This window comes from Typopeltis vanoorti, chromosome 14 (genome assembly GCF_054136105.1).
Source record: "Typopeltis vanoorti isolate ZY-2024b chromosome 14, IOZ_Tvanoo_1.0, whole genome shotgun sequence".
Lineage (NCBI taxonomy): Eukaryota > Metazoa > Arthropoda > Arachnida > Uropygi > Thelyphonidae > Typopeltis > Typopeltis vanoorti.
This window is the reverse complement of record NC_143562.1, coordinates 75245277-75258210: the sequence shown is the minus strand read 5'-3', so window position 1 is coordinate 75258210 and position 12934 is coordinate 75245277. Positions and strand designations below refer to the sequence as shown.

Below are 12934 nucleotides of genomic sequence, written 5' to 3'. Positions count from 1 at the left end.
GTCTCCTACCAACAGCCAGGGCTAGTCGCTACCATCAATATAGAGTTCCCCCAATCCTCCCAGGACTTTAAGCTTCTAGTCTAACATATTCAAGTAATTGTTTTGTGTGTCAGACAATTTTCATATTGTATCCTAGCCGAAGTGTCTGTGACAGAAGAGATATTGGAACAATTAAATCTATGTTTCATTCCATTAACTTCTGTGCAAGCCTTGATATGTATATATACAGAGGCATTGTCAGGTAATGCTGGGACTAGGGAAAAGAACTTACCAGGGCCTCTGAAAGAAAAAAAAGGCAAAAAAAAACTTATGCCTGGGCCCTTAAAAATCCGAGGCCCAGGGAATCTTTTCCTCTTCTGGTAAGGGCTGTGTATGTCCATAATTACATGGATGTGTAGCATCTACTGAAATTTGTGTAACCTTTGGATGTTACACAAATAATATGGATGTGAAGCATATATTTTGTGTGCAGATTGGCTGGTTAAAGCTAATTATGGAGGTTTGCAAGAGTGTGCAAGAAAGTGGAATTCAAAGCCTGAATAAGTTGTGAATGCTAAGAGTATTTAACAATCATTATGACAGATATGTTATATGCAAAGTGCAGTGTTCATAATAAGACTTTGCTCTTGTGATATCTGATGCAGTACTATTATATTTAATATGAACACTTCTTCTTAATGAGTCTTCCACTCTAGGAGAATTGTACAGTAATATTGTCCATTCTCACTGATTTGTACAAAATATTTCAATTATAAGTCATAAAATGACTGTAGAAATTTTATATAATAATAATAACATACAAAATAACTCTACCATTAATTTATAAGATATTCGAAGCAAATCTAAAATTCTTCCATGTAATAGCCATGTAATTCCATGTAATCTTCCATGTAATTTCTGTATTCATGTAGACAAGTGTGTGTATGTGTATATATATATGTATGTATATGTATGTGTATATATATATGTATGTATATGTATATATATATATATATATATATATACATATATATATATATACACACACACACACATATGTATACGCAGACATAAATTTGCAAATATGCGTGTAAACACATATCTCCAAAATATGTGCAAGAGATACTCACTCTCTCTTACAAATACACATGAGCGCGTGAATTTGTCGAAAGGAGATGTTATCTGCTAACACACTCAACCAATCAATATGAAATGAAGAAAATACCTGATGTAATGGTGATGACACGAGTGTATTAAACCTGCCACTAATACCGGAAAAAACTGATCATCGACAGTCTTTCTTAAAAATTTTGATAATGTTGATATATATGTATACACTTACTTCTTTTATCGTTGCGTCCTCTTTTATTTCAACGTTATGTTTTTCTTTCGCGGTTTTTATAATTAGATTAATTTTTGTTTCTGTAGTAGCCTGATCCTCAGCCATGATAGTAACAACTCTCGCGTTTCAATATCAACGATAGTTTCCGCTTCCAGGTTTCTGTTGCTCAACGTTTATTACAGCGCCATCTTATAAGACTCATTTTTCCCGCGAAGGAAAGAAAAGCACACCTTTCTTCTTGATTTTCTTATTATTTATTATTATTCTATGGGCACCGTCATGGAACCCGAAGACTCATCGAGGGAGACCCACTAATATTTCACAAAATAGCATCCATCATTCGCAGAATACCTGTCATACTTTGATTTGAACTCATTCACCTACAAAATTGTTAACACAGACTCTGGTAGCCGATTCCAATTATTCACAACTCGCCTAAAAAACAAAGTTAGTTCATCCATCCTAACTTAACTCTCGGCAAATTTCTAGGGATTACACATAGTTCTTACACTACTAAAGTACTGAAAAATTTCCTATTAATCTCATCAGTAGAGGAGTGGTTTTATAAAACCTTTAAGATCTTTATTTCTTTTTTGAGAAATAAAGGTTGTAAGCGTTTCGGTTAGTGCTTAACAGCGAGTACGTTAAGTACTAACTACCTTTTGAAGACTGAGGGGACCGTATCCTTCCTACCAAATCACCGAAGCTGGCACAAGGCTAGCAATGATGTACATATTCATTCTGGAAGAGGAGTATGGCAGATAACTGCAACCATATAGTGGTCTCCAGCACTAAATATTATTGTCTGAAATAGTGTGAGTCCAATGGTTGATTTTATTCCAATGTCGCGTTAAAAACCCGACTTATCAAGAATAACCCCATTTTTTGTTCCAAAGATCGGCTAACTCAGGAATCAGATGAAAAAACGGCCAAGAAAAAGCTTCTCTAGCCACGAAACGAAATTCGCACTTGAGAAGGGTCTTTATCCTAGTGAACTAGTCATGGATGCAAAGGACATTTCCAGAGGTCTAATGTGCTTAGCTAATAAGCCTAATTTAAGTGTTTTTTGAGTATACCACACTTACAAATCAGTTAATTTGGAATCACGCGATAAAATAATAAAAATAAAAATAATAATAATTATTATTATTATTATCCGAAGATGGTGATTTGGATTAAAGGATGGCTAGCGGACAGATATCAAAGAGTGGTTTACAGAGGAGCTGAGTCCAGGAAAAGGCAAGTGACTAGTGGTGTACCTCAGGGCTTAGTTCTTGGTCCTCTATTGTTTAATTTGTACATCAATGATATTGGAAATACCTTGAATGGAAATATCCACTTGTTTGCTGATGATGCAAAATTGGGAAGAGATTCTTAAGACCAATGCAGGATGTGAGAGAACGAGGGGCCATCCCTGGAGATTGTGTAAGAGTGTGGTTAACAAGGGTGTTTGGACTAGATTTTTTACTTGGAGGGTTGTGAATGGGTGGAATGCTTTGCCAGAACTGGTTGTGAATGCTTCAACTGTGAATGAATTTAAGGAGAGGTATGACAGGTATTGTGTAAATAATGGTCAGTGTGTCAATGTCGGGTCTCCCGCGATGAGTCTTTTGACTCCATGGAGACACCGTTAAAATAATAATAATAATAATAATAATAATAATAATTATTATTATTATTATTATTATTATTATTATTATTATTATTATTATTATTATTATGTACTGTATGTAATGTATGTATTATATGTAAACAAATGTATGTAATGTAAATATCATATGTAAACAAATGTAAGTAATGTATCATATGTAAACAAATGTAAGTGATGTATCATATGTAAACAAATGTAAGTAATGTATCATACGTAATCAATGTATATCAGACTACTATTTATATCACATATAAATACAATAATCGCTACGGAAAGGCCACGCAAAACTTCTACATCCCAGACATGATAAACAAATTACCTTTTGAATACAGAAACCTTACAAACTACAATAGCCTGAAAAGAGCTCTAAGGACATACTATGAACAAGAAACACGCATCCAAAATACCATACAAACTTAATGAAACACAATATATTTGTTCAGGCTTCCAGTTCAGCGACGCATCAATACATTCCAAGTTATTGTGTGTGTGTGTGTGTGTGTGTGTGTGTGTGTGTGTGTGTGTGTGTGTGTGTGTGTGTGTGTGTGTGTGTGTGTGTGTGTGTGTGTGTGTGTGTGTGTGTGTGTGTGTGTGTGTGTGTGTGTGTGTGTGTGTGTGTGTGTGTGTGTGTGTGTGTGTGTGTGTGTGTGTGTGCGCGTGCGTGTGCGTGCGTGCGTGCGTGCGCGAATTTCTCAATAATAGATTTCGTAGTTCGTAACACAGCAAAAAAAAACAATAAATAATAACCAACTGGTGTCATCCGCAGATAAGCTTACATATAAGCTTCGAGGATGAAAGCAGAGAAATTAGTTCTCATCCAAGATGTATCATATGTAACCAAGTGCATGTAATATACGTATCACACATAAACCAAAGTATGTAATGTATGTATCATATGTAAACAAATGTATGTAATGTAAGTATGATATGTAAACAAATGTAAGTAATGTATCATATGTAATCAAATGTATGTAATGTATGTAATAACTGTAACAAAAGTATGCAATATAGAGGGATTATATCCATTGATATTGTATATATAGAGTGTAAAATTGCAAAGAAACATCTGTAATAATCATCATTATGAATATTATAATAATATATGTTGTAAACAGTTATTGTTATTATTATTATTTTTAAAAAAACTTTATGTACGAGAAAGTATTTGTTATGCATAGTTGTCTCCAATAATGTATGAAATTTATCTGAGAAATAATAATAAAAATAAAATAAAATTATTAGTAGTAGTAGTAATTTTTAAGCTGTGATAACATTTTATTCATCATCATACAGAGTATTTACATATATACAATAAAGTATACTATTACATTTTCTGTTCAGTACATCATCATCATCATCATCTTTATTGATCCTGTGTAGCTCAGTGGATGTGGCGTTTGCACACCACAGCGCTTGGCCACACGAAGGAAGACTTGGTTTCGAGTGTAGTCGGTTACTAGAGGAAATTTTTCTAAGCCTTTTTTCGGCCGGTTCCCGTGTTAGTCGATCTCTGGTACGGGCAAGCAGATTTTTTCTCCCGGAAACTCGGGTTTTTCGTCCCGTAAACTCAAGAAAATCGACCGTAGAACCCACAAGATTTCAGACATTAAATACAAGTGTTAAGGTTAGGGACCACGAGATGGCGGCACCTGTAGGGCCGTCATCTTCACTGCGCACCACTTAATTAGTGATAGCCTTGGGCCAGCCATCTCTGATTGGGTACCAGCGGAGATTGAACTGCCCACTCAGTCTCCAAAAGTTAGCGCTAAAAACGGCCTCGCCTACTCCCTGTATATACGGGAATAAAAAGGCGTTAGCTGCCTTTTTTATTAAAAAAAAATTATTATTATTATTCCATAACACAGATAGTATTTGAGCCAAATGTATACAATACAAGTGATACATTACAACTTTATTATATATAAAATGAAGATTTTCATTATTTAAATACGATTAAATAAATAAATCTAAATATCAATATCTTTTCATTACCTAAAGGGAGTGGGTGACATGTATTGTTTAATATATTATTTAATTAATTTAATATTCCAATAGCGCCTCCGTAGCGCAATTGGAAGAACGATGGTACATTGCGCCCTTCAGTTGGAATAGGCCTAAGTTCGATTCTCGTCGCGATGGGAGGAATCTTTATTTGGACTATTTTCAATCGAAGGTGAGTTATCCGATCTCATATGGTGGTAGCAGGGTTTTTTCCCCCAGAAACTCGGGTTTTTCATCCCGCATACAGACAAATCGGCCCTTCAGTACACACGCAATTTACAGACATAGAATACCAGTTCTCGTGGAAATGGGCGGTAGATGGCGTTGATGGAGACGATTCGTAGTAGAGGTTCGGTGTAGTGGTTGAGACAGTTGTAGGTGTCCTCCTGCGATGAGTCCTCGGACTCCTTGGAGGTGTGAATAATAATAATATTAAATGTTGTATATCGGTAGTGAGTAATCTTGAGCTTCATCATACCACACTAGATGTACATACATTAGAGTTTAGAACCACAAGTTTTTTTTTGGGGGGGGGGGGGGTTGCCACGCAACCTAAGATTTGTCTATAATAAAACAAGATCATACTTATATATTCCAATGATTGGCTTAAAAAGGTGGAGAAGGCTTCTGATTTCGTCTAAAAAAATCAAAGTACTTTTTCATAAAAACATATGTTAGTATTCATTATTTGCTGGCAGAAAAACAGAAAATTTAAAGATAATGAAAAAAAAAAGTTAATTGATATTTATACTTCATAGTGTGATAATGTTTTCATAATAATAACAGCAAAATGAGTACTGTATATAACATTCACTTTAAGCATAAATTTACTTACAAGTATATAAAAAATAAGTAAAAACAGATACATAATTTTTAATAAATATTTTATGTAGCAGTAAATATGTAAAAGATTTGAAGAATTTTATTCAGTATTATATCAGGATGATGAAGTAAATGAAAAAGAAGAAGACAACTACGAAATAGCTGGAGTGCCACAGATTCTACCAGAAGTTATGTGGACCATCCACAGCTCCCAATAACTTCTTCGATATTTTTTTTGCTGATTTGATAGTCCTGACGTATGGCTCGTCCACTTGCTCAACTATAACTCCATCCTCACCTGCAGCTTTTCCATTTTGGAGGCTTTCGATGCTCCACATAACTTCTGGTAGAATCTGTGGTACTTCAGCTATTTCGTAGCTGTCTTCTTCATTTAATTCGTCATCCTGATATAATAATGATTATATTTCTTCAATTCTTTTTGCTATAGCATATCTATCTCGAGTTCATGATCCCATCTTGTCGTTTGACGGCAACCATCTGTTATTGCTGTTTGTCTTTTTTGAGACTACTGCTGTTTTCAATTGTTTGTTGTATAAATTTACAATTGAATTTTCCTATTTCTTCCGTGATAGATTTCTGATCGTTTTGCGCAATTCACTGTATTCAATTTTATTTTGTAGGTTATTTTACTGTTTCATTTCTCTTTGTTTCATCATAAGCTGTTTTGTTTCTTCAGAAATTGTGTCTTGTTTCTGTTCTGTGATACCAGCTATTTCAAGTGAACATCGTAAAAGATTTTGGGTAATAACATGATTACTTTCTGATGGATCAGGATTGCCATGTATAATAAGATTTTTAAATCTATTGCATAGTGCATGTTGGAATACATATTTTTTAATGTTGAGTTTGTGTATCAAAGTTTTGCTTTGATCTTCGAAAAATTTTTCTTCTTTCTTTTTAGTAGTTTATTTGAAACTTATTGCGTACCATACGATGGTTACTTCCCATATTGAAGGTGTTCATAACAGAACAATCCTGAAGGATATTTTTCTTATTGCTGAGTCAATTGTAAAATTGACTCTTCTTCTTCTTATTGTGCTATCTTCTATCGAAGGCCAGCGACCAAAATTGACTCTATGAAGTCAATTTCGCTAGTTTTTCCATTTGGGCTTTTCCATGTCCGCTTTCTATATTTTTTTTTTTTCTGGAAAAACGAATTCATGATGCACAGGTTTTTTTCTGCATATTCTATTACCTTGCTTCTCTATCATCTCCCACGCCATATCCAAAATTTCCTATTGAACTTTCATCTGATGATCTGATTGTTGCATACCAATTATAACATTAAAGTCTCCCATTAAAATTCTGAAATGATGTTTTCCTTATCGAAAAGTTGGGATACATCATGATAGAAGTCTTCAATTTCTCTATCAGTAAGACTTATTGTTAGTGCATAGACTTGAATTAATTTAAGAGTGTATCTTTTTGAGATTTGAACTACAATACTTGCTATTCGATCATATATACTGTCAAATTCTATTATGCTGTTCTTCAATTTTTTTTAATAATCATGAATCCAACTCCATTGATTATTTTCTTATTTTATCCTCTATAATATAGTATGTCTCAGTTTTTTAATTGAAGAATTTCTTCACCATTACGTATAACTTCACAGAGTCCGAGAATTTCCCATTTTAGTCGCTTTAGTTCTTCACTTAGTTCATTTAGCTGTTCTTCACTGCTCAGTCCTACTTTTTAAAGTTCTAATTTAGTTTCCAATGCCACTGTGATCTTGTTACCTGGGGATTCTTAGCACGCTCTGTTTCCACGTTTAAACTGCCTGCTGCAAGGGACATTTTAGTTCTCTTTGATTCATTTTGGAAAATCGGGCCATAATCCAGCACGCTGGCCCACTGCGGGTTGGTGAATGGCAATATTTTCATATGGGATCGCCAGTTCCAAAACTACTGGTCCATGAATCTTTATTCAATATATTCAGAGCTGCTCTGATATCCAACATGTACAAACAACATCATCATCGTCAGCCATTTTAATCCACTTTTGGAATAAGGTTTTTCCAAGCTAACTCCCAAATTGACTCTCAATGGCTTTCTTTCCCATGACAGACCTGCAAATCTGATGATTTCTTCAATTTAGCGCGATTTTGAGGTCGGTTTCTTACTGTGAAATTCAATTCAGTATTTCCTCTTTCCGTTGTCTTGTATTTGAGCAGTATGCCTAGTCCACTACCATTTTATTTGTTTTATTCTTTCTATAATGTCAGAGACAGCTTTCAGCTCTTATTTAATCTCATGTTATCTCTGCGATAGAGTCGTGTGATACCAAGAATACATCTTCCCAAATTGTGCATTTTCAGTTTTTGAATTTCCTTTTCATTTAATGTCGTTGCATAGTCATATATCATTATAAATGTAATACAATTGTTAAAAACTTTACTTTTCAGGCACATAGTGGTAATTGTCTTTTGAATGTTGACTGTCATTTTCCAAATGCTTTGCACCCACACATTATTCGTTTTTTGACTTCTTCCATAGTACACTGCTCAAAACAATTAGGGGATATTTTATTTTCTGTCGGATAATTATAAATTTCTTCAAATAATTATAACTATTGGGTACTTTATACATGAATAAATATTTCTTACTTATGCATGGGGTGTAATTGAAGAGATATTGTTTAAATAAATATGAATATCGATATTCATGAAAAGAACTAATGAAAGAATTAATGAAAGAATTAAGGCTTATGAATTAAGGTTTATGAAAGAATTAAACCAAGAACCAATAATACAAAAAAATAAAAAATATAAACATAAATGGATGGAACACGTTCAAAGAATGAAAACAGAAAGATTACCAAAAACAAGCCTTAAAGTACAAGCCATTAGGAAAAAGAAAACCAGGATCCTCTTAAACGATTCAACGATGACTTCTAAGGCTGGAACAGGCCATACTAGGCCTAAATCCTTGATACGCATGGTGAAGATTATAAATTTAACAAATTATACATTTTAGCCTGAAAATATACATGATAGGGCATATGGTCTCCATTAACAGCCAAAACAGTGGTACATCCTGATTGCATGGACCGGATAATATGATCAAACAGTTCGTCTGGGATATTTCCCCACTCATCAGTGAAAGCAGTTTCGAACTCTTTAAGCGATCGTGTTGCAGCAGTCGAGCAGAAACGGCCTACCTAAAGCATCACAGGCATGTTCGATTGGATTACAATCCGCTGAACAGGCAGGCCAGTCAATTCGTTCAATATCTTCTTCCTCAAACTACTCTCGTACCAAATTTGCATGGTGTGGACGAACATTGTCACCCAAAAAATGAAATCTTGCTAATTGCAGCAGTACATGGAGAACTATAGGTTCCAAAATCTCATCGCAATACCTTTGGGCAGTTAAGGAACCTATTTTGATAAAATAGAGATCAGTATGACCACCTATACTTATTTCAGCCCATACCATCAAACTTCCGCCTTGATGTTGGATTTCACGAACAAACTGTAGATTATTTCTTGTTCCACTTTTGCGCCATTTCAAGATACGTCGGTTATCTGGTCGCAGACTGAACCTGGACTCATCACTAAAAAATACACAAGCCCAATCCTAATTTGTCCAATTGCGGTGTTCCTGTGCCCAAATTCATCGGGGTCTTTTGTGATTTGCAGTAAGTGGAATTGGTCTTCGAGCATATAAACCTATGGCATGAAGACACTTTCGAACGTTTCCTGTCTCCAGAAAGCGACTCTAAAGTCGCGAAATTACGGTTTGAGATACACGACATATTTGAGCGAAAACTTGCTGTTTGTCCAGCTTCTAATCGACCAGTGGCTCTCCAAGCCATGGATTCCGGGATGTTGCTCTGCCATTTCTAACAAAATAATGGGTTGTAGGTGACACTAGTTTACAATTGAAGTGATAATTATGCACTGCGGAAGTGAGCGCGACAAGCCACGCTTTTATACCCCCCCCCCCACATGCTAGTACGGTAAAGACACGTTTTAAAAAGTCTTAACATGATTTTCTACGCAGTTGCGTGTTCTATAATGTTGTAAATTAAGAATATTTTGAAATAATATGTTACATTTGTAAATTATTTTTATAACTTTATAATTTACAATAAAACCAAAATATCCCCTATTTGTTTTGAGCAGTATATTTTGTTTCATTGATAGTAATGATCCACTTGTTCAATTTAATTATTGATTTTTATTTTTCTGGGTGTAGCTATTGAACATAACTTGTGCCTTCTTTAGGTTTATCTGTAAGCCAACTGTTTTGATAGCAACATGAATTTCCCAAATACGAGTCTGTGATTCATGTGTATTCAAATATTGCACAGGTTTTACTGGAGTAAAGTCTTTCTCATAATAAACCAAGACATAGTTGTAGTTGGTACTCATTGCATCGTTCGATAATCTGTTGTACACCTTCAATATGATCCATTGTACTAAAGCCACTTCGAAAGCCAGCTTATTCTTTTAGTTGTGCTCAGAAGTTGAATTATATGAATGGTCTATTGTGATCGGAAGTTCTTAGGATAACTGAAGCTCTTAATATGGTGAGTAAAGTCAGTAATCTGTTGTGATTTTGTCACTGATTAGAGTTTCGTACAAGCGAATTTAATTGCATATGTATGACGATTGGCATTGTATTGAGATGACAATCTAGGAACTAGTTGTATTTTTTTACAACTTGTTATTGGTTAACATTAAAAAAGTTACTAAATTAAAAAGATGAAAGTTCAGTAAGTCGGTTTAAAAAGGAAAAATCACCACACCAAGGTATTAACTGCTTTTAATGAATTATTTTCTTGTGAAATTTTTGTAGCTGGCACTTTATTATATGAAGACAAGAGACTTAACGCGCACAAAATAGTGCTATTTGCCTGCAGGTCTCTCTTCTATAGCATATTTTTGAAAACTCGTGTAAACATCTAGTTGTTATTCTCAAATATATAAAAATACACAGATTTAAAAATACCAGATTTTATTTACAACGGTGAACTGAACGTTTCGATGGTCCAAATTTCTATGCTACTTAGTGCTGCTAAAAGTCTGAATGTTTAGATTTGTACAGAGGTTGCACATTGGAATAGTTCTAATTTTAATCTTCAGGAGAAGCGTGAACATGAGTCAATTAATCATGACTTTTGTTACTTGCTGAGATTCAATAACAAAGAAAAAAAAAAACAGCACAGATTTCCACCGTTAAGTAAGAGGAAAAGAAAAATACCTCGGAGTAGATTTCTTAGTAGTTCTAATACTGTAGTAAAGGCATAAAGACCAAGGTACCATCAATAACGAATAAACTAGACACACTAAAAGATATTTACAGGCCAATAAACTCGTTCACAAGTGAAGGAATATCAGAGCTGACAGGAACCGATAATCCACTAAGTGAAGTTTCTGTTTCTCATTTAAGTATATACACTAGTCCAGCTCAGAACTCACTTCCATTCGTGCAGATTTCAGTGTTGATAGAAGGAGTGTAACAAAGTAAAGATGCAGTAGAGGAAGTAAATGAATAATGCGCAGTGACAACATCTTTTGAGAATTCGCTCTAAGATCCTATGTTAATCCAAGTTACAAATACGACGCTATTCTTAATACTTCAGAGTTAGTCAAAACTCAACCAAATAACATAGATCAGGGCTATATAGAGATAGTCAAACATTAGTTCCCTATTCTGCATCACCTGAATTATCAATTAAAGTTGACTTTTTGTCAAGTTGCTCAAAGTATGATACAAAATATTGAATTTGGTGTCTATCTCTTATTACATGAAACTGCAGTTTTTGTCTTTTACCAGTCCTTCGCTTCAAGGTAGGAGTAGTTCCTTGATGATGATAATGTCTTGGGATACATTCATGCCTACTGCTGCTAGACCAACAAATAATGAATTACGTGATCAGTAGCTTTCGCTATAAGGTCAGAATGTCGCTCAGGAAAAGATACATGAATCATTTCATTATTCTTAGAGATCATTGTCACATCATCAGCTTGAGGTCTGCTGCAGATGCTGCACAACCAAAAGTAACCAAAAGCATCATATGAAACTGCATGAAAACATCAGACATAAATCTTCCTGGTACCATATATTGGATCCGGACATGAAAGCAGAGTTGATGAAAATGCGGATATAGATGAAGTTCATACGAAATGAAATGAAAAGAATTACGGTCATACATGGAAGAGTAAAAACGAGTGTTTGGAAAGATGGCCATCTTAAAGATGTAACGAATGATTCGAGCGTGATTCGCTATGGACATTCCATTATTAGAACTGTGGTGAATGAGAAGGTCCACAAGGTTTGTTTTCCTGGATGTAGAATGAGCAGAATGATTGACGCATTGGACATGAGGAGTTACAGAGTAAAATATTTGATGATTGTCGTAGAGACGAATGATTTAAATGGTAACAAGGAAAATGTAAGATTGGATATTATGAGCGTATTAAGGAGAGTAAAAGATAACAGTGTCGTTGGAAAGGTGGTCATCGTTTTGCCAAGATATGATAGTGATGATCCAAGGTAGGGAGCAAAGATTTTGAATGATATCTTAGTTCAGTTATGTGAGGAGAAGGGAGTGCATTTTGTGAATATGTGGGATGAATTTGAGGGATGGGTGGAACTGTATAAAGTAGATGGGCTGCATTTAAATAGTTTGGTGTGAGTCGGCTGGGAGATTGTTACTGGAAGGAGAGGTAATGACTATAATGAATAGATCTGAGGTGGTGTGAGGTGATATGAAAGAGCAAGAAAGCTGGGTAGGGAGGCTTGCAAATGGAAAGGGGAATATCATGAGTGAAGTAAATGAAAGGAAAGAAGCACAGCAGAAACAGGGACACAGGGGAGATTCAGGGTGGACAGGGAGTCACTTTATGAAACATGTGGATGCTGGATTCAGAGGTCAATATGTGAGCATGCAAAAAAGGATTGAGATGGTGTGGGATGGGAGGGGATAGTTTGGGTGTGAGGAAAGTTGTAGAATTGGTGGTAATATAATGGAAGACAGTAAGGTATTGAAGAGTCACATCTGAAAAGTGATGTTCATTGGATTTGTAAAACCAGAAATAATTTCTTATGTTTCTTTATTCGTGCCAGAAATATTCGAAATAAGGAGAGAGAAATTGTTACATTTATTGAG

General features: G+C 34.9%; 1 protein-coding gene across 1 annotated transcript in view; it reads right to left on the bottom strand.

Annotated features, from left to right (window-relative positions):
- Positions 1-1510, bottom strand: part of Ubqn (ubiquilin) — a 249211-nt gene extending 247701 nt beyond the window's left edge. The window contains exon 1 of the mRNA XM_090403922.1: positions 1322-1510. Within this exon, the coding sequence (XP_090260048.1) occupies positions 1322-1426 (105 nt within the window). The 5' untranslated portion in view covers positions 1427-1510. The remainder of the gene's footprint in view (positions 1-1321) is intronic.
- Positions 1511-12934: the final 11424 nt, after the last annotated feature.